At 53.1% G+C, this 20,387-nt stretch overlaps 2 protein-coding genes and 1 pseudogene across 5 annotated transcripts in view; 1 reads left to right on the forward strand and 2 right to left on the reverse strand.

The window, feature by feature from the left end:
* SRRD (SRR1 domain containing) overlaps positions 1-4,320 on the forward strand; it is a 25,099-nt gene extending 20,779 nt beyond the window's left edge. The window contains exons 3-7 of one of the 2 annotated variants that reach the window (XM_088828295.1): positions 82-356; positions 434-532; positions 1,230-1,384; positions 1,792-1,837; positions 2,191-4,320. In XM_088828295.1, coding sequence (XP_088684421.1) covers positions 82-356; positions 434-532; positions 1,230-1,384; positions 1,792-1,837; positions 2,191-2,412 — 797 coding nt within the window. In that variant the 3' untranslated portion in view covers positions 2,413-4,320. The remainder of the gene's footprint in view (positions 1-81; positions 357-433; positions 533-1,229; positions 1,385-1,791; positions 1,838-2,190) is intronic. The other variant, XM_055404387.2, reaches the window with a different exon arrangement.
* TFIP11 (tuftelin interacting protein 11) lies at positions 2,468-19,871 on the reverse strand. Of its 3 annotated transcripts, XM_055404385.2 has the most exons (14): positions 19,080-19,871; positions 17,996-18,083; positions 17,247-17,464; positions 10,770-10,923; positions 10,343-10,499; positions 8,914-9,041; positions 8,409-8,561; positions 6,548-7,075; positions 6,324-6,430; positions 5,430-5,598; positions 4,886-5,129; positions 4,407-4,549; positions 3,916-4,081; positions 2,468-2,873 (listed from the first exon to the last, which is right to left on the reverse strand). In XM_055404385.2, the coding sequence occupies exons 3-14, from the start codon at positions 17,453-17,455 to the stop codon at positions 2,518-2,520; spliced, it is 2,514 nt and encodes an 837-aa protein (XP_055260360.1). In that variant the 5' UTR covers positions 17,456-17,464; positions 17,996-18,083; positions 19,080-19,871; the 3' UTR covers positions 2,468-2,517. The 3 variants fall into 3 exon arrangements, with proteins under 3 accessions (XP_055260360.1, XP_055260359.1, XP_055260361.1); XM_055404384.2 differs by lacking the exon at positions 17,996-18,083 and having other exon boundaries at positions 19,080-19,410; XM_055404386.2 differs by lacking the exons at positions 17,996-18,083; positions 19,080-19,871 and adding an exon at positions 18,808-18,967.
* Positions 13,394-17,240, reverse strand: LOC148774911 (10 kDa heat shock protein, mitochondrial pseudogene; annotated as a pseudogene).
* Positions 19,872-20,387: the final 516 nt, after the last annotated feature.

Below are 20,387 nucleotides of genomic sequence, written 5' to 3' on the forward strand. Positions count from 1 at the left end.
GGGGAGTGAAGGCTTCCACGCCCTGCTCCCCAGGCCACGGATGGTTTACTTCCTGGGTCACAGCACGCCCTCTGACTGCAGGGCCGGCTCTTTCAGAAACCATTACCGGGTGTCTCCGGAAACACCTGGAACAGCTGAGGGCCCCCGAGGGGCCTCTCTCGGAAGCCCTGGGACACCTGCATCTCGGCGCTCCCCCAGTGGAGGCAGATGCGGCCTCTGGCTCCATCCTGGAAGAGACCCTGGTCCCAGGGACCTGCTGCTTCAAGTGTGTGTGTTACGGCATCGGGAACTTCTCCAGCTGCGTCATAGCGAGAAGCCAGCTAGCATTTTTGCTTCTCCTCCTGGAGCGGTGCCAGGTGAGGCTGTGTCCCCCTTCGCTGTACCCCCTCGGTCTCTTGCACACACCAAGCGAGCCGCTCATCGCCCTCTGCAGATTCCCAGGAGTCACTGCTGGGTGTACGACCCTCTGTTTAGTCAACTGGAGATGGCGGTTCTCGGCGCCCTGGGCGTGGTGGTCCTCAGGGAGAACGAGGTGCGTGGGTAGGGGCTCGGTGCTGTCCGTCAGAGGAGGAAAGCAGGCGACGGCACCAGCATGTGCGGTCTGCACGACGCTCGCGGGGGCCGCGGGCCCTGCGCTCAGTGGGGACGAGGGGGCGGCCCCTGCGCCTCGCGAGGCCCTTCTGCCGGGGGGCGCCCTGTTCCGGGGGCGGGAGCCGCAGCCCAGCCCCGGCTGAGTTGCGCCTGAATCCTCAGATAGTGGGGATCTCTGAGATCTCCAGAAAGCAGGCTCTCCAGAGGGGGTGGCGGGAGCCCAAGTTAACATTTGACAAGGCCTGAGTCTCGATGGGGAGCTGCAGGGACACGGGACACGGTTCCCGAGGGCCCTGCCTCGGTCCAGAGCCGCCCGTGTTCACGGGACACTGTGTTCAGCAGAACTGTGTTCAGCAGACCTGAGTTTCCTGGGTTTCCGGATGTCCCGATTGAGTCTCGTGTAATTCTGTAGCTGTCGCCCGCACAGGGCGACGCAGGAGTGTCTCTCCCTTTGGTGCTTGAGGTCGCCGTCCGCTCCGCCTCCCGTCCTCCCAGCTGCGTTAACGGGAATGTGTGCAGGCGGGAGGCGGGCTGGGTGCGGCCGTGGTGGGGCTGCGTTCACGGTCCGGCGCCGAGCACGGCTGGCTGGGCCCCCTCCCGCTGCAAGGCGTGCGCTCACCATGCACGCTGGCCCCCAGGAAGGGAAGCGGAGCGTGTGCGGGGATCCCACTGTGTTCTACATGCCGCACTGCGGGACGGCGCTCTACAACAACCTGCTGTGGAGGAACTGGTCGCTGGACGCCCTTTCCAAGGTGGTCATCATCGGCAACAGCTTCGGGGGGCTCGAGGAGAGGTGAGCGGGGGCGCCGGGGTGAATCCGGCCCTCAAGTCCCACCTGGACAGAGGGCTGGGCTGCGAGACGTCAGCCTGGGTCACGCTGGGGGGCAGGGTGTCTTTCTACAAATAATTTCTCCCTTCCCTTAGGGCGGGCAGAGACGGCTTTTCTAAGTGGGGAAAACACCTCGTTTCTTACAACTGACACAGTATTCTCGGCCTGCTTCACATGTACTGTCATTTCTCCCTAATGAAATGGGCAGTGACCGGGGCATTTACACCTTCTACCAAATATTTAGCCTCCTCTGCATCCCCGTTTTAAAAGACTTCTTGCTCTGTTTAAGTCATTCTGCCTTTCTGTGTTGTAAGGGGAATGAACCTGGTCTCATACCGCCTAATCATGTTTTCAACAATTTTGGTTTCTAGGTTGTTGACAAGGATTCTGCATAAACATTACCCGTACGTTGCGAAGGTAGCTGCCTGAGTGGAGCGGCTGGGGTGGACAGCCTGGGAAGTTGTACTGCCTCTGTTACTGTGGAGAATCCCTCCCTCACCTGTAGTGGTGGGCGCTTGTGAGGGTCTGTGGTCCAGAAAGCTGTGTTTTAGTGCATCTCCTCATTTTTTCTTAATTTCCTCTGTTCTCAGTATCTGATCCAACTTATGCACTGTCCTTGGGGATTCCAACTCATTGCACAAAGTACTAAAAATACCTTATCCCTTAAAAAGAGTAATGTCAGAGTGATGAGTAAACCAGGACTCTAACCTGGGAGGGTGGGGCTTACTGGGCCTGTCAGGTTTGTTTCACTTTTGCATCTTTCTGCTCAGATTCTGTCAGGCCTGGAGGAGCTGGCGTTCCCTCAGACCCCAAGGTACATGGACGTATTTAACGACACCTCCGTCCACTGGTTTCCTGTAGAAAAGCTAACCCAGCTCCCCACGGACACTTGGGCGTTTCGGGAAGAGCCAGATTACCAGGACTGCGAGGACCTCGAGATCATCAGGAAGCAGGCAGAGGAGCCTCCCCGTGCTGACCTGAGCTCGCTGTGAGGGGCCTGTGGCGTGGGGACTGCAGGGGCCCTCTCAGAGTAGGGAGGACGTCGGCTCTGATTTAAGACGCCGTTTATTCCCCAGTGCGCCCCCAGCAGGCGCGGCCTACTTGGCCATGTCGATGAGGCTCTGCAGCGAGGTGGGCACCCAGGTCTTCTCGCCCTGCACGAACACCACGCCGCGGTCGATGTAGATGACGATGCGGCCGAAGGTGTACAGCTGCTTGCCCTCGTGCCGCTTCCCGATGACCGGCATGAAGACGATGTTGTGCTCCTCGGCCTTGGTCTCAATGAGGTCCTTGAAGTTCATGGGCACAGCGCTGGCGGCCACGCCGATGCCCCGCTGGGCCATGTTCTCAGCCTCGCGCCGCTCCTGCATGGCCTCGTACTGGAAGTCCTTCCTCCGCTCCGTGTGCGTGAGGTAGGCGATGTGCTCGCGCGCGCCGGGCTGCATGTAGGCACCTGCGGGACGCAGGGGTGGGGTGAGGCGAGGGGCGGGGCGGGGTGCCCCACCCACAGACGCCCAGACACCGACCCGGGCCGGGGGTGCCTCTGGTTCATGCCTAATGACCAGAGGTTATTAAACACTCAACAACCCAGAGAGTCATCAGCCTCTGTTCCCCACTTGCTAGGGCTTTCACCCCACACGTCCCCAAGGGCAGCTTTCAGAACCCTAAAACATGAGGCCAACACTATCAATAGATCTATCTTGGGGGGCTGAAACACAGATGTTGAAGGGTCCCCAAATGCCCAGTGGTAACTGAGGGGTCCAGAGGGGAGACTGTTCCAGGGGCTTGCAGTCAGGGTGGCCAAGGAGGAGGTCTGGGGTGTGAGGAGAGAGATGCCCCTGGTGCCCCCGGCAGGCCTGGGTGAGCAGAGGTCAGACACGCGCTCACCTCACTAAACACAGTATACAGTCTGTCATCCTGTGACAGGCTAAGCAGAAAGAACTGAGTAGAAATTACAGTCCCAGCCGCCACTCTGTGACCTTATCTGTGAAGGATGGTCAGACCAGGTGCTCCGGCGGCTCTGCTTTGAGGTGAACGCACTCTGGGGGCCCCCAGACCCACCAGGTAGCAGGACCTCCTGAGAGCTGAGTGTTATCCAGGGGTAGGTGGTAACTGAACAGTCAGCTGCCTCCTCCTGACACACCGGGGACACCCCCCATACTGAGCGTGGGCCACAAACACGAACCCGGCAGCCCTGGGTCCTTACCGAGACCCGGAAGTGGGGCCTCGCTCCTGTTTCACAGGAGACGACGAGTTAACTCCTAAGTGTTAGAGGGGCCACCCGGCTCTGGCCAGGCAGACACACCGAAGAGCCGCCAGCACAGCGGTGACGAGGTGGACCCGGCTCACGTGAGCCTCGCTCAGGGACAGCGCTCCTCTCGGCCGCGGGAGACGGGGGAGCTGCAGGCTAAGTAACTACGTGGACGGGCTGAGACGAGTCTGCGTCCTGGAGCCCACAGGTGCCTGAACTGAGTCAGTGAGGGGCCCCCACTCACCGACATTGGAAGACACCGCCCTGTTCATGATGTCAAGAGCCTCGTTGAACTTGTCCTTGACGGACGGGTGCGCCAGCACTTGGTCCGAGAACATGGACTTCCAACCCAGGTACCACTTGGTGATCTCCTCGTAATTGGGGCTGTTACTCAGCCAGGAGCACAGCACCTGCCCAGAGGAGACGGTGAGAAGCCGGAGTCCACCATGGCAGCAAGTGGGAGGGAGCACAGCTTCCACTTGTTTGTTTGGGTCCTGGTCTACAAGCTGGTGACACTTGCAGGGCTTTAGGGGCTGAATGGGGTCAGCTCAGCAGTGAAGGGCCCTGCATGTGGACACTGCGCCTGGGCCTCCCACCCCCACCCTCGGGACTCCATGTGGCAAGTGTTCAATAAAGGGTGCACACTGTGGTCCTGCCTGTGTACTTCCTTCTCCTTGTGTGACCCCAGTCACCCCAGCTGTCCCCCCTCACCCCACAAGCTGACACAGTGCTCACCTGCAGCCACTTGGGGAAGAAGTGCTTTTCGAGAAGGCCCACCAGGCTGGAGACGGAGACCATGCCTTCCCAGTCGATGACCCAGTAGAAGGCGTCCATGTGCTGCTGGTGGGGGTTGATGACTAGCTCCCCGAGGCACATCCCTGGAAGAGAAACCCAGCCTCTCAGGCACAGCCACTGTGTCCGCCTTTGAGCTGCTGTTAAAGGTCGAGTTTAAGCTCTTGACGTGGCAATTCTTAAAAACCGTTTCCTTCCCTAATCCAGAATTAGCTCTAAGTTTAGAATCCAGTGAGACAAAAGTTTGAGGACCCCTGTGGCTGTCCCATCACCAGAGGCCCAAACCAGAGCTCAGGAGGCAGGTGGAGGCTGACCCGGGCAAGACAGGAAGGCCCAGGTACACTTGGGCTCCAGGCGCCTCTCAAGGGAGAAGTCCGTGCTGGACGTGGCTGTGCTGCGGGTGTGTTTCCCCAGCTCCTTACCCAGCTTGGGCACAATGTTCTTGACCATGAAGGCCTCCCAGGAGCCGGGGGTGAAGACATCTTTCCAGGGCTGGAGGATGAGCTTGGCCGAGGAGTCGCTGGGATGCCACTTCTGCAGGGCGCTGGCCAGCTTGCTGCGGATGGGGGAGTAGAGCGGCTCCAGACGCGCCTGCATGAGCGGCAGCCACGGGTGGACCCACGAGTGGATGGGCACGGTGTCCGTCAGTGGATTCCAGCTCTCCACCTGCAGGGGGAGCACGGGGGGCCTGAGTTCACACGGCCTGTGGGGCGGGCAGACGATGCCCTCCTGGCTGAGCACACGTGTCGGGGGACAGAGTCTTCATTGGACAGGGACACTCACCCACCAATATACCTATGAAATTTGTATTAAGTCTCAGAAATGGTACAATTCTAAGTCACTGAAGAAACCAAGTAAATGAATTCCCTACAAAGGGGGGCTTCGAGGAACAGGCTGGAGCTGACGTGACAGCCACTGAGGATGAGTGCTGCCCGAGCCCCGGTCCCCCACCCCGCGAGGGCCCACCTCCTTCTGCAGCTTGGGGAAGATGAGCTGCTCCAGGATGTTGTCTAGCACCCACACGGGGATGAGGGGCGCCCAGCTGTCCAGGAAGTCCACCATCGGGTCGCAGTTCCTCGGCTGCCACTGCGCCACGATGCTCCGGACGAACGGCATCCAGACCTCCCAGATCAGCCTGTGGGCGGGCGGGGGGCTGGTTACACCCGGCTGGTCCCACTACCCAGGCCGCCCCCACCCCCCACCTCTGGGGCAGGACTGCGGACACCCAACAGCAGGGCCCTCCCATCAGGAAACCATCAGCCGGCCCACAGCTGGCTCCCACTCGGCCTCAGGACGTCTCCGGGGGCGTTTCCTGGGCGTCCCAGCCTCCCTGGTGGAGCGGCTGAGGGCTCACGAGCCCCCAGGGGTCGTGCACTTCCCCACCTGGGGCTCCACTGCAGAGCCGACCCCCTCGCTTAGGTCACGGCTTCAGCGTCAGCCTCCTGAGACCTGTATACCTCCCCCTGCACGCACAGGTGTGCACACAGGTGGCACCCTTGCCATTCATTCTCAGCCTGGCTGTATCTGTCCGCTCCATTACCATCCGCCTTTGTCCCTTCCTGGAGACTGGCCCCTGCCTCCCTCCCAGGCGGCCCAGTGAGGAGGACAGGCAGATCCTCAGCACACACACGGCAAGGGGAGGGTGAGTGGGTGAGCGAATCTAAGTTCCCGGAGTGGTGCACACAGGTGCCCAGGGGCCCACACGGGTTGAGCCATGCTGCCTGGCTGGGAGCGCTCCTCTGTCACCCCCAGCAGCACTTAGATGAGCGAATCTAAGTTCCCGGAGCAGTGCCCGGGGACCCACACGGGCCGAGCCCTGCTGCCCGGCCAGGAGCGCTCCCCTACCGCCCCCAGAAGCACCTGTGGAAAGCGTCCGCTGAGAGGTCCTGCCCACCGTGCGACAGGAGCTGGTCATTCTCCAGGAGGCTCTTCCACTGGGAGATGGTCTCGATGCCATACGTGCAGTCCTGAGCAGCAAGACACGGCGGCTGAGCATGGCCAGCCGGCCCCTCGCCCTCCGGACCGTCTGGAGCCCGGGCTGCCCTGGGCCAGAGGCGGCGCGATGGTCTCCCCCGCCCGCTCACCTTGAGGGGGTCCCACTCCTTGAAGTAGTCCTTCATGAGCGGGTAGACGATGGCCACGGCCAAGTCCACGCGGTCGGACATCCGGTACTCCTCGTAATACTTGTCCCGCAGCGTCTGGAAGACGCGGGCGCACTCGTCCAGGGTGAGCGGGTCGCTGCAGCCGGGCTGCAGACGCCGCTCGCACTCCTCCACGAGCGCCAGCACCTCGCTGAGGCTGGCGATGGCCCGCTGCTCCTGCTGCAGCGCGCCCGCCGCCTTCTCCAGCTCGTGGGTCAGGTTCACCACCACGTCCCGCTCGTACTGCAGCTGCCGGTCGTTGCGGATGATCTCCTGCTCCGTCAGCTCGATGAGCAGCTGCAGGTTGTGCTCCAGCTCGGGCAGCGCGAAGCCGGGCGCCCGGGCCTCCTTGCCGGGCGGGGGCGGCGGCTGCGCCTGTGGCGGGAGCCCATCGTCGGGGACGCTGTGCTTGTGGCTGATCTGGCTGTAGCTGTAGTATACCTTCTGCTCCCGGCCCGTCATGTCTATGACCTGGGGAGGGCGGAGGGGCCCGCGGGTGAATGCGCGCTGCTGCCACCCCATAGGACGCGCACCGAAGCCCAGGGAGGGAGGCCTCATGGGAACCTGTGAGCACCGCTCAGCGGAGCTGGGGAAGGGCTCAGCAGAGGCCCAGGACCCGACCACCAGGGATGGACGGACAAGCCCTCCCTGGGGCCTCTGGACAGACCAGACAGAAAACTGATGACATACGAATGGGGACTATGTCGTTGAGATGAAACTCTATTTTCATACAAGAGTAGAGGCTGTACCGATTAAAGGGCAATAAAACAACAAACACAGTAAAAAATATCTTGGTAAAAAATGCACATTTCAACAAAAAGACCTGAAAAGATATACACTACAGGTGTTAAAACTGGTCATTTATGAGAAATAAAACAGTGCTAATACTTTTGCCTCCATTTCGCAATTGTCTAAAAGGTACTGCATACTGCTCTGTAGTAAGAGTTGTTCTGTTTTGTTTTTTAATGTAAAAACATGAAATGCAAAAACCACAAAGGCAACCAAGGAAATGAGGTAATTTCAGTGTCTGGGGAAGACTGAGGATGAGAACAGGATGGTACTGAAACGGAAGTATCACCATCACTTGAGCCAAGACCGTGACCCGGGACCACCCGAATTGAGATGTTCACCTCCGCTCCCCCTCGGGTCCGCCCAGACCCATGGCCGCAAACGCTCCAGCTGCGACCTGGATGCTGCACTTCCTGCCAGGTCCCCACGTGACCTGACACATGACCTTGGAGAACCCACCGAACTCTCAGTTCTGTGACACACACTGACCTCCTGCAGCAGACACCTGTCACCTCTGTCCCTTGGGGCTGTGACGGGAAAACCTCTCAGTCTGCATATGAACGGGGCAAAAACTGAGTCACCTTAAGAGGCTACGCGGGGAGGCCCCGAGGGCCCCTCCTGGTCAGAGATTGAAAGATCTTGCAATGCTTGAACCTGGCGACTGCGCTTCTAGGAATCGAGCCTTAAGAACTGCTCACAGCACAGACAAGGCTTCATGCACAAAGTAACCTGCCCCAGACCGACCCAGAGATGTTCAAAGTCGAGCAATAGTAGGAACTGGCAGCCCGAGAGAGCTGGGAACGTTAGTCAGTCCAGCACTGTCACGTCGGGGCGGGGTGACGCGATGACAAGCCTGAGCGCAGGGGACAGACGGAGGCTGCTCCACCAATAAAAGCACACAGGTGCACACACTCCCGCCCCTGCGCAGAAGGCCCACAGGAACCGTACGAGCAAGTGCTTGGGGACCGTGTGTCTCCCAGACCCCCACCCAGGGCTGGCATCTATGGGCACCTACCTTGACCTGAGAAAGCTCCTTCTGGGGAGCGGTGAGCTTCTTGCTAATCCTGCCCTTGGCCTTCAGCTCTTCCACAGTCTTATAAGAATACTTGGGCTTCTTCTTGCTTCCGCTGGGGTCTTTCCTCCACTGGCTCAGCTCCTTCTGAAATTCCTGAGTCAGAGGGACACGGTCCATCAGAAGACGATAGGGCCGCTGAGACCTCCACATGGTTCCGTGCTGAGGATGGTGCTGTGTGACACTGACCCCTCCGAGGAGGCTGCCTGACACCCACTACCCCCTACAAAGGCAAGACCCTGTCCCCACGCCCCCATTTCTGACCACCCTGTGGTTACTCGTGTACTGTGTTCCCTGTCGATGGCGGGACACCAGCCTCTGGCCTGGAATCCGGTACAGTGTGAGATCGACCCCTGAACCCCCGGATGCTGGCTGAGCAAACAAACGAGTAGACAGACCAACCCGGAACTACAGGCGCACAGGCCAGCTGGGCAGCCTCCCGACCCACCTCCTCGGCCTCTTCTTCCGAGTCGACCACAGGGAAGTCCTGCAGGGACTGCGTGGTGCGCTCCGAGCCGTATGCCCCCACCGCGCCTTTGCCCTTCCTCTGCTTGGCTTCGATTGGGTTAATGATGCCTGACAAGTTTGAGAGAGACAGGTTTGAGGTCGCCACCGTGGTGTGTGGGGACCCGCTCCCTGGTCCTTCCGTGGGACAGCATGCCACCTGGAAGGGGAGCTGCTTCTGCCTGCCCCACGCGGTCCCGTTGCTGGTACCACAGGGCAGGGTGCCGACAGGAGCTCACACAGGCCCCGAGCACGGACTCCGCTTCCACCGCGTTCATTTGTTTAGTGGACGGGAGTATTTATAACCAACTCTGGCATACCCTGTTCACCTGGAAGCCTATTAATACGGTAAGGATAATACGTTGATTCTGAGAGGTGGAGCCACCATTTAAACTCCATCTGTTTTCTTATTATATTGTATATATACACACGCTTCCCTGGTGGCTCAACTGGTAAAGAATCTGCCAGCAATGCAGGAGACCAGGGTTTGATCCCTGGGTCAAGCGATCCCCTGGAGAAGGGTATGGCAACCCACACCAGTATGCTTGCCTGGAAACTTCCAGGGACGAAGGAGCCTGGTGGCTACAGTCCATGGGGTCACAGAGTCGGAAGTGACTGAGCAACGATCACGCATCACTCACATGTGTTACATCTGTATATTTCATATGGGTAGTTCCTATCTCCCACGCTTGCTTTGCTCTATACTATGTTTGCGCCTTGGAAATGCATTTTTCTTGTAAAAAAGTTTACAAACAGGACTACAGCATTTCTGTGAAGAACTGCCCCACCCCAAACTTCCCACCATACCCTTTCCAGCTCGTACTGTTGAGCTCCCAAATCAGAACAGCCTTCACTCTCATTCCGGGCCACCTTTCCTATCTTCACTCACGTCCGTGGATGTTTCATGCAGCTAAGTTACCTATCCTGCCCCTTTGTGAGCAGAGCCCAGGGACAGTAACGTGAACAAGGAGAGTGGGCTGTGGTGTGGAGACAGCTTCCAGAATAAGGAAGCTGCGGGGGCTGACCGGGGCAGGAGTTCTCAGCTAACCCAGTCCCTGCCAATCTCCTAAACAGTAGTTTATATACAACCTACGAGAAACTGATTTTTAAACACTGGCAACTGATCGACTTTTTAGAAACACTGGGCAGGCCAGAAAGAAGCTTGTTTTCAGCCCATCTGGCTGTACTAACCCTGACTTCTCCCTCACGCTGAAATACAGCATTTTATGTAACTTGAGTTTTGATAAAGCGCAGAGCTTGGAGTACAACTGTTGCATGCTGGCAGAAAAGCACCAAAGCAGAGAAAAGGCAGAGCACGCCCCTCCCTGCCCCTGCCTGCCCACCCTGAGAGCCCACGGGGCAGGGCACCACACCTTGAGCGTTCTTCCCCAGGCCCCTTCCAGGGACGTAGCCCATTTTCTGAAGAAGCTTCTGTCCGATTCCTTTTGTGTGTCTTTCCCAGCTGCCGAAATCCATGAAAGACTTGGTTCCTCCTGCAAAACCTTTCTGGCTGGGCTTAAAATTGCCACCCTGAAACCAAAGAAGGAAACACCTAAGCAAGCAAGCTTGGCTGATGGGACCATGGCCGGGCAGTCACAGAGCACTGTGAGAAGTATCCTATAAACCACAAGGACACCAGTGATGTCTCAGGACACAGCAAAGACTGCCCGGCACAGCCACTCCTCGGGAAACCTGCTCCCACAGGTAGAGACCCACACAACCGGCCTCCAGCAGATGCCAGGGCCACAGTGACCTTCTGGGGACATCACTAAGGTCACAGCCCTTCAATAAAGATGCTACCGTTTTTAACTTCTTTGGTCCGAAATCCTTAGGCAATTCATCCTGCTTCACAGGTTTCTCTTCGTCGTCGGAGTCCTCCAGCTCCGCCTCCTCTGCCGCCCCTTTCTTGAGCCCGGCGCTGATGAAATTGACAGGGGCCGAGTAGTCGCGGGCCCTGTGGGCAAACACAAGGTCCAGGGGCCTGTAAGAACTCTCTCAGGCCAACGTCACTGGCCTGAGAGCTCCTTAGAGCGGACCTCATGGGATCCATTTTAAAAGATCAGCGCGGACTCCTATCATCAGTGCCCCAGATCTGGCTCCCCTGTAATCACATTCAACACTTTGACCTGATGTCTCAACTCTGTGACTTCAGACTTACCAATGACAGCATAGAGTTGACTAAAAATTCTAAGTATGACGTGATTGTCCACCTTTCCTTTTAATACATTAAAAAAAAAACCAAAAACTATAACTTGAGGACTTTCCTGGTGGTCCAGTGGTTAAGAATCTGCCTGCCCACACAGGGGACACAGGTTCAATCGCTGGTCTGGGAAGATCCCACATGCCATGGGCAACTAAGCCCATGAGCCTTCTAGCCCGTATTCCGCAACTAAAGAAGCCACCGCAGAGAGAAGCCTGCACATGGCAACTACAGTGCAGCCCCCGTCTCAACCAGAGGACCCAGTGTGGCCAAAAGTTAATATTAAAAAACAGCAACTTGGTAAATTCGGCTAAGTCAGGAAAGGTTTAAGACATAAAGCCTGTTAATATTACTAGTAAAATGGAGGAACACATTCAAACATCAGTAATCATAATAACTGATGATAAAAAACATAAATCGGAAACCATCAAACAGGAGATAGCAAGAGTGAACACTGACATTTCAGGAATCAATGAACTAAAATGGACTGGAATGGGTATATTTAACTCAGATGACCATTATATCTACTACTGTGGGCAAGAATCCCTTAAAAGAAATGAAGTAGCCCTCATAGTCAACAAAAGAGTCCGAAATGCAGTACTTGGGTGCAACCTCTAAAATGACAGAATGATCTCTGTTTCTTTCTGAGGCAAACCATTCAGTATCACAGTAATCCAAGTCTATGCCCTGACCAGTAAGGCTGAAGAAGCTGAGGGTGAACGGTTCTATGAAGAGCTACAAGACCTTCTAGAACTAACATCAAAAAAAGATGTCCTTTTCATCACAGGGGACTGGAACGCAAAAGCAGGAAGACGAGAAACACCCAGAGGAGCAGCCAAGTCTGGCCGTGGAGCACGGAAAGAAGCAGGGCAAAGACTGACAGAATTCCGCCAGGAGGACGCACTGGCCATCGCAAACATCCGCTTTCAGCAACACAAGAAATGACTCTACACGCGGACATCGCCAAATGGTCAACACTGAAATCAGATGGATTATATTCTTTGCAGCTGAAGATGGAGAAGCTGTATACAGATAGCAAAAACAAGACCAGGAGCTGACTGTGGCTCAGATCATGAAAACATTGCAAAATTCAGACTTAAATTGAAGAAAGTAGGGAAAACCATTCAGTATGACCTAAATGAAATCCCTTAATGATTATACAGTGGAAGTGACAAAGATTCAGGGGATTAGATCTGAAAATCTAATCTCCATAGATTAGATCTGTGGATCACCATAGATCTAATTAGATCTCCAATAGCCTCAAGAACTATAGATGGAGGTTCATAATGCTGAACAGGAGGCAGTGATCAAGACCATCCCCAAGAAAAAGAAATGCAAAAAGGCAAAATGTTTGTCTGAGCAGGGCTTACAAATACCTGAGAAAAGAAGAGAAGCAAAAGGCAAAGGAGAAAAGGAAAGATATATCCATCTGAATGCAGAGTTCCAAAGAACAGCAAGGAGAGATAAGAAAGCCTTCCTAAGAGAACAATGAAATAGAAGAAAACAACAGAATGGGAAAGACTAGAGATCTCTTCAAGAAAATCAGAGACACCAAGGGAAAGTTCTGTGCAAAGATAGGCTCAATAAAGGACAGAAATGGTATGGACCTAATGGAAGCAAAGATATTAAGAAGAGGGGACAAGAATACACAGAAGAACTGTACAAAAAGGATCTTCATGACCCAGATAACCATGATGGTGTGATCACTCACCTAGAGCCAGACATCCTGGAATGTGAAGTCAAGTGGGCCTTAGGAAGCATCACTACGAACAAAGTTAGCGGAGGTGATGGAATTCCAGTTGAGTTATTTCAAATGCTAAAATATGATGCTGTTAAAGTGCTGCACTCAATATGCCAACAAATTTGGAAAACTCAGCAGTGACCACGGGACTGGAAAAAGTCAGTTTTCATTCCAATCCCAAAGAAAGGCAATGCCAGAGAATGTTCAAACTACTGCACAACTGATCTCATTTCACATGATAGCAAAGTAATGCTCAAAATTCTCAAAGCTAGGCTTCAACAATATGTGAACTGAGAACTTCCAGATTTGTTCAAGCTACATTTAGAAAAGGCAGAGGAACCAGAGATCAGATTGCCAACATCCGCTGGATTATAGAAAATGCAAGAGTTCCAGAAAAAAACATCTACTTCAGCATTATTGATTACATTAAATCCTTTGTTGTGGATCACAACAAACTGTGGAAAATTCTTTTTTTTTTAACCATTGATTTATATATTTTTATTTGGAAATGTTTATACCAGTACAGTGAAACTAAATTTTAGACACTGGATGTCATTAGCTTGGATATCGTTAGTTTATTATAAAAGAGAAACATGGAAATTATTTACATGATGAAAGATTTCAGAACTTCAGTGGAATGGGCGGCTTCACGTGATGCCATTTCAATAGTGACTTATTTTAGTCGACGTATTTCCCAAGAATGTCACCATCTCTGAATAAGAAATAATCCTTGTCATCCAGAACTACTTTGGTGCCTCCACATTCTGGGAGGAGAACTTTATCTCCAACTTTCACACTAACTGGGTGAATCTCTCCATCCTTTCCTTTAGAGCCTGATCCAACAGCTACCACCGTTGCGTGCAACACTTTTCCTTGTGATTTTTCTGGAAGCATAATGCCTCCTTTGGTTACAGTTTCGGCTGCACTTCTTTCAACTAATACTCGATCAAAGAGGGGAAGAAACTTTCTAAATGCCTGTCCTGCCATGACTCCGGCTGCCGCAGTTTGCAATCTGCTCTCACGCCGCAGGCAAAGGAGAGACCTGCTGTCGGACCCTCCCAACACGTGAACGCGAAAAAAAAACTGACTCAAACTGTGGAAAATTCTTAAGAGACAGGAATACCAGACCACCCGACCTGCCTCCTGAGAAATCCATGTGCAGGACAATAAGCAACAGTTAGAACTGGACATGGAACAATGGACTGGTTCCGAACTGGGAAAGGAGTATGTCAAGGCTATATTTTGTCACCCTGCTTATTTAATTTATGTGCAGAGCATATCATGCAAAATGCCTGGCTGGATGAAGCACAAGCTGGAATCAAGATTGCCGTGAGAAATATCAATAACCTCAGATATGCAGATGACATCACCCGTATGGCAGAAAGTAAAGAGGAACTACAAAGCCTCTTGATGAAAGTGAAAGAGGAGAGTGAAAAAGTTGGCTTAAAACTCCAGCTTTAAAGCTTACAACTCAACAATCAGCTCTTAAGAGTAATGGAAATAAGAACAAAAAAAAACAAATGGGACCCAGTTAATCTCAAAGGCTTTTGCACAGCAAAGGAAACTATAAACAAAATGAACAGACAACTCACAAACTGGGAGAAAATATTTGCAAAAGATGCGACCAATAGGGATTAATCTCCAAAATCTACAAATAGCTCAGGCAGGTCAATACATTTTTTAAAAAAACCAATCACAAAATGGGCAGGAGCCCTAAATAGACATTTTCCCAAAGACACACAGCTGGCCAAGAGGCAACTGAAAAGATGCCCAACATTGCGAGTAAGAGAAACGCAAATCCAAACTTCAATAAGATGTCACCTCACACCAATCAGAATGGCCCTCATCAAAAAATCTACAAACAACAAATGCTAGAGAGGGCGTGGAGAAAAGGGGAACCCTCCTCCACTGTTGGTGGGAATGTTACTTGGTGCCGCCACTATGGAGACAGGATGAGATGCCTTGAAAGACTAAAAGCAGAGCCACCATTCGATCCAGCAATTCCACTCCTGGGTATGTATCCATGGAAAACCGTAATTCGAAAAGATATGTGCACCCCAGGACCTCCCGGATGGTCCAGTGGTTAAGAATCAGCCTTGCGATGCACGGGACACAGGTTTGACCCTTAGCTGGGGAAACTTAAACCCCATCAGACGCAGGGCAAGTCAGTCCTCACACCACAACCACTGAGCTCGTGTGCCGCAACTGAGGCCCAATGCAGCCAGATAAGGAAACACTGAAGAAGAGAAAGACACGCGCGTCCCGGTACCCACCGCAGCACTGTCTACCACAGCCGGGACATGGAAGCAGCCAAAGGCCCACCAACAGGTGAACGGGTAAAGACGTGGCATAATCACATGTACGGTGACTACTACTCGGTCATTAAAAGCAATGAAATAAGGCCACCTGCAGCAACATATACGGACCTGAGACTAGTTATTCAGCGAACTATGACAGAGAAAGACACATGTGTGACAGCACTTACCTGTGGAATCTGATTTTAAAAATGACACAAGTGAACTTGTTTCCAAGACAGAGACAGACACACAGATCTCGAAATCAAACTTATGGCTGCCAAAGGGAAAATGTGGGGGGAAGGAATAAATTAAAGAGATTAGGGTTAACATACACATACACATGTATAAAACAGATAATAAGGACCTACTGTGTAACAGAGAACTCAACCCAATATTGTGCAACAACCTATACAGAGAAGGCATCTGAAAAAGGGCGTCTCTCCATGTGTTTCTATGTATCTATTTATAAAGAGAAATAGACACATATAACTGATTCACCTTGCTCTACACAGGAAACCAGCACAGCATTTTAAGTAAACAATACTATTCCCCCGCCCCTGCAAAAAGTTTGTTTCAGACACTATTTCAAGTACAAAAATCAACTAAGAAAAGACATTTTCATAAATCAAAATCATAAATACAATACATTTAAGGGAGATTATATGAATGGGAAGTATATTGGCAATTTTGTCAATCATTCTTAGAAAAGCTCGTGTTCATTAAATGTATTTATGACAACTAGAATAGCTAAGAAATTAACTCTGTGAGATGGAAAGTGCTGATTTTATCTGATCACCTCAAGAACAGTACTTACAGTAAGTTCTTAATCACAGCTCCCCTTTGTATAAACTGGAGCTGATAGCTCTGTATTGTGTGGTTAAAGGAAGAGTGAAAAGAATCCAATGAAAAAGCCCGGGAATACTGCAACATAAGGTGATGCTTTCTAAAATGACTAACCCAGTAAATAAACATCCCTGTGGCAGTAAGATCCACAGAGGAATTTTTCCCTAAGAGATGCCATATAAGAGCCCAACTCCAGAGTCAGACAGACCCCGATTCTCACAGCTTAGCTGCGTGACTCGGCTGCTGTTTCTTAATCTGTAAAACGGGATAACACCCGGTGCCTTTCTCATATGGCCAGTGAGACCAGGCCTGTGAGGAACCCGCAGGTTCTGGCTGCTGTTACTACCTTACAATCGTACATTCCTGCCCCGTGATCAATTCATTGTCCACTATTAACATTTCTTGCCAGATGAAAAGAGGCTGAACCGATCTCTGCTCTTTCTCCCCAGTCTTTGTGAAAAACGTTCAGCCTCAATGGGCTGGAGCGTCCAGGCTTCAGGTGGGGACACAGAGACAACCCTCAGTCTGCTACACACTCTGGTCAAGCGCGCTGCAGCCCCCACACACGACTTCACACCAAGGAGGAGAAGGCTTTCAGCCTGAATCCCAGCCCCTGGTGCCCTCCCGGCCCAGTCTCCACCACCTCTCCCCGGACCACCGCCCGGGCCTCCTCACAGAGCCCCGCTTCCATTCTGGCTTCACAGGGTTTTCTCCACACACACCCCTCCCGCCATGCCTCACCTCCTCTGCACAGACCCACAGTCCCCTCCTCACCCTCTCCCCCATCGCCCCACAAGACCGCTCATGTCCTCCTGGACTCCCTGCTCCTCCCATCAAGGGCCTCTGCTTCCTCCTCCCCCACCACTCAATCTTCCCTGACCTCCCAGAACAGGTTAAACACCCGAAAAAGTACTCCCCCTCCCCCTCCAGTCCTACATCAGTTACAAACTTTCTTTTGTGAGCCTGCCTCCATCCTCCAGCGTCTGGGCTCCTGGGGCTGCAGCACAAGGCTTTAGATACATGATCACTCACTCGTGATCCGTGATCCGGCAGTGAGACAGCAGCGCTCTGTCCGAAGGAGGAACTGGGCTCCCTGGCTGAGGTCGCAGCTAAGGGGCTTGGGGAGGCGGGGAGAGAAGCATACTTAGCGGGGTAGCTCCCCAATGCCTGGCGAAAGCGGTCCGCGCCAGCCATACCGTTTGCCTCCAAAGCTGGGCCTCTCCTCATCCGAGTCTCGCTCTGCCCACACTCCGTAGGTGGCCTCTTCCTTGGTCTGCCAGTGGCGTTGCCGGTTGGGGTTGAATTCATTCTGGAGATCCCAGTCGGTGATCTCAAAGTTCTCCCGCTCATCCTCGTCATCGTCCATGTGGCCTTCCCCGTCCCGGTACAAGTGGGACAGCGACATACCCTGTCACTGAAGGGAGGCAGAGAAAAGGCACAGCCTGTGACAAGTGCTGGGGGCAGCAGCAGAAGGCTGCCCTGTCAGCTGCTACTCCCTGCTGCCCTCACGACTTCCTCCAAACTAAAATTCACTGAAGTCACTGTTACCATCAATAAAGCAGACACTAAAAACATGTTTTAGCAAACAGGTACAGAAACAGAATAAAAAAGACCAGTCCCAACAGTCCATGCGGTTAAGCACATATTTCCTTCTCAATGTTGTCAAACATCACCCACACTCACATACAAACCAGGTAAAAACAACTTAAGGATGTTATTCTACGTATTACTGCCTCACAAATGAGGCAGACATCTTCCTGGACATTATTTTTTTTTCTATTGCTGCGTAAAGAGTTTCATCTGAACTTATAACAGTTGAGCAACGTGATTATTTTATTTTGGAAAACACTTAAATACGACCCTCAGGTTTTCCTTCCCAGACAGGAACCTCTTTTGAGGCACGAGAAGGCAGCAGTGATTACGAACAGGACCTTGAAACACACACCTCTGCAAACCGGAATGCAGCAATCAACTCAGGGTAGCTAGGTGATGAGATTCAGCTGTCTCTTAGGTGGATTAACTCCAGGACCAACCTTACATAGAGAAGGCTTGTGAGGCAGAATCAATGAGATGGCTCTTTCAAAACACTTAGCTCACAGTAAGTGCTTGTTACTCTAGTCCGACGATTAGGTCTATGGCCCCTCCTATTACTGGATTAGCCTGGAGCAAAGTGATTGTGAAAGCAGGTGCTGAAATCACACAGCCCGAGTTCAAATCCCCACTCTACCTGGTACTCAATGCACGAATATTATTAACCGCAGGCCAAGTGCCAAGCATGGGGCACCACATGGCAATAAATTAAATGCATGACAGCGCTGTGATCTCCATGTAGCAGCTGCCAAAAGCAGACTTCAGGGACAGCCAACTCGCAACACTTCGAAGACGAGGTCAAACTCTGGTCAGCTCTGTGGGAAAGTTTTCCCTACTTACTCTACTCAACTCACTGGTGCAATGGTTGGGTCCTGCCGGTCCCAACGTCATCCAGGCGCGAAAAAGGGGGGAAATATTCTCAGAGGAGGCGGGGGGTCCCGGATACATGGGAGTCGCCGATCACCGCTGCCTCCTCGGGCACAGGGCATGGTAAAAAGCACGGAGCTGTCACGCGTTACAGAGCCCCCAGGAGGTGCTAAGTAAGCCCTTGCTGGACGCTTCAGGCCGATAATCTAATATAGGCATCAAGATACCTCTACGAGGGAGGTACTGCTAGCGGCGTCGAACTTCAGACTTAAGTAAAACGAGGCTGAGAAATTAACTTGCCCTAGGATCCACGGCTGGTGAGGCTCGAAACCAGGTGGAACTGCAGCCAGGGCTCGGGTCTCCCTGCCGCTCCGTCCAGGCCCCGCGGTGAGGGTTCGGTGTCCAAGCCGGCCCGGAGACCCCGAGCGGCCCCGCCCCCTCCCCGCTGCGGCCGAGCTGTCTGCCAAAGGGAAGAGCGGTCGGCGAGGCCGAGGCCCGCTTCCACGAGCCACAGCCCCCTCTCCTACTGGCACGGACTCCCCTCTGTCCGTCCACTCCCGGGCCCAGCTCACCTCTCTCCGGCTCAGCAAACCAAACTCAGCGGCCGGCTCGGTGTGAGAAACGCGCCACTAGGGCGCCAGAACGCGGATGCGGCGCGCCGGAAGTAACATCACGTCAGCGGATGTGACGCGCTCGTTGCCATGGCAGCAGTGGGACGCTAGGGCGGCTTTGGATTTAGAGCATTTGAGTTATTGATACTGTGAAGGTTTTCGCGGCCGAGAACGGCTGAGGGCTGTTTTCTGTTGTTGCTGTTTTTTGTCGCGCCCACTTCGTGATGACACCCGCCTCGGATGACTGGTACGGACGTCGCCGAGCCACCCTGGCCGAGGGAGACTCCTTTGTCAGTCTGAGATTCTAAATCTGCAAAATGGGGATATAAGACTAGGTCCTGGGAGAGTTGTGCATGAGACATTTGCGGTAGGGTGGGGTCGGTACATGACATTCAAATAGGAATAATGAAGGTCAAGACTGTCTCCTTGATCTTTGGGTCTCTCAGTATAAGCACCGTCGTGGGCCCGGAGCAGTTGCCTTATACAGGAGTTTGATTAAGTGAAGGATTAAATGGGCAAACTGTAGAACTCCCAAGTATTCTGCCAGGCAATCTCTGCATTCTCTTCCTTTCCAGCAGGTTGGTAAATAAATCCGTCCACTGATCTAATAAAAATGTATCGAGTGCCCACTATGTGCTAGGCTCCGGGGATCAAAGGAACTGACAAGCAGGGACACTCCTAGAGAAGCCATCACCAGCTCTGGATTCCGTGTCAGCACACAGGCTCTAGAGTTCCAATCTCAGCTCCACCACTTAACAACTGTGAACCCAGGCAAGGCATTGATTACCTTTCTTGAAGCAAAATGGTTGCGATAAAATAAGTAAGCAATTAAAACTGTACCTAGTACATAACAGATGCTTAGGGAGTGTTAGCTGCTAATTTTACCTTTTATTTTCTCTCATTCTATCTGTATGATGAAAAGACCTAAGTTCAGTTCAGTTCAGTCCTCAGTAGTGTCTGACTCTTTGGGACCCCATGGACTGCAGCACACCAGGCCTCCCTGTCCATCACCAACTCCCAGAGTCCACCCAAACCCATGTCCATCAAGTCGGTGATGCCATCCATCTCATCCTCTGTCGTCCCCTTCTCCTCCCTACTTCAATCTTTCTAGCATCAGGGTCTTTTCAAATGAGTCAGTTCTTTGCATCAGGTGGCCAAAATATTGGAGTTTCAGCTTCAGCATCAGTCCCTCCAATGAATACTCAGGACTGATTTCCTTTAGGATGGACTGGTTGGATCTCCTTGCTGTCCAAGAGACTCTCAAGAGTC

The sequence above is a fragment of the Moschus berezovskii genome, chromosome 19 (genome assembly GCF_049115385.1).
Source record: "Moschus berezovskii isolate FMDL1 chromosome 19, NW_MosBer_1.0, whole genome shotgun sequence".
Taxonomy (NCBI): Eukaryota; Metazoa; Chordata; class Mammalia; order Artiodactyla; family Moschidae; genus Moschus; species Moschus berezovskii.

Bases quoted from the DNA above. Each gene is read 5' to 3' on its own strand.
- TFIP11 (XM_055404385.2), bottom strand. From the start codon at position 17,455: ATGTCGCTGTCCCACTTGTACCGGGACGGGGAAGGCCACATGGACGAT. The intron at 10,500-10,769 runs GTAGCATCTTTA...CTTTGGTTTCAG, and splicing joins GACCAAAGAAGTTAAAAACG to GGTGGCAATTTTAAGCCCAG. The intron at 8,562-8,913 runs GTGGGTCGGGAG...CCTCTGACTCAG, and splicing joins CGGAAGAAGAGGCCGAGGAG to GAATTTCAGAAGGAGCTGAG.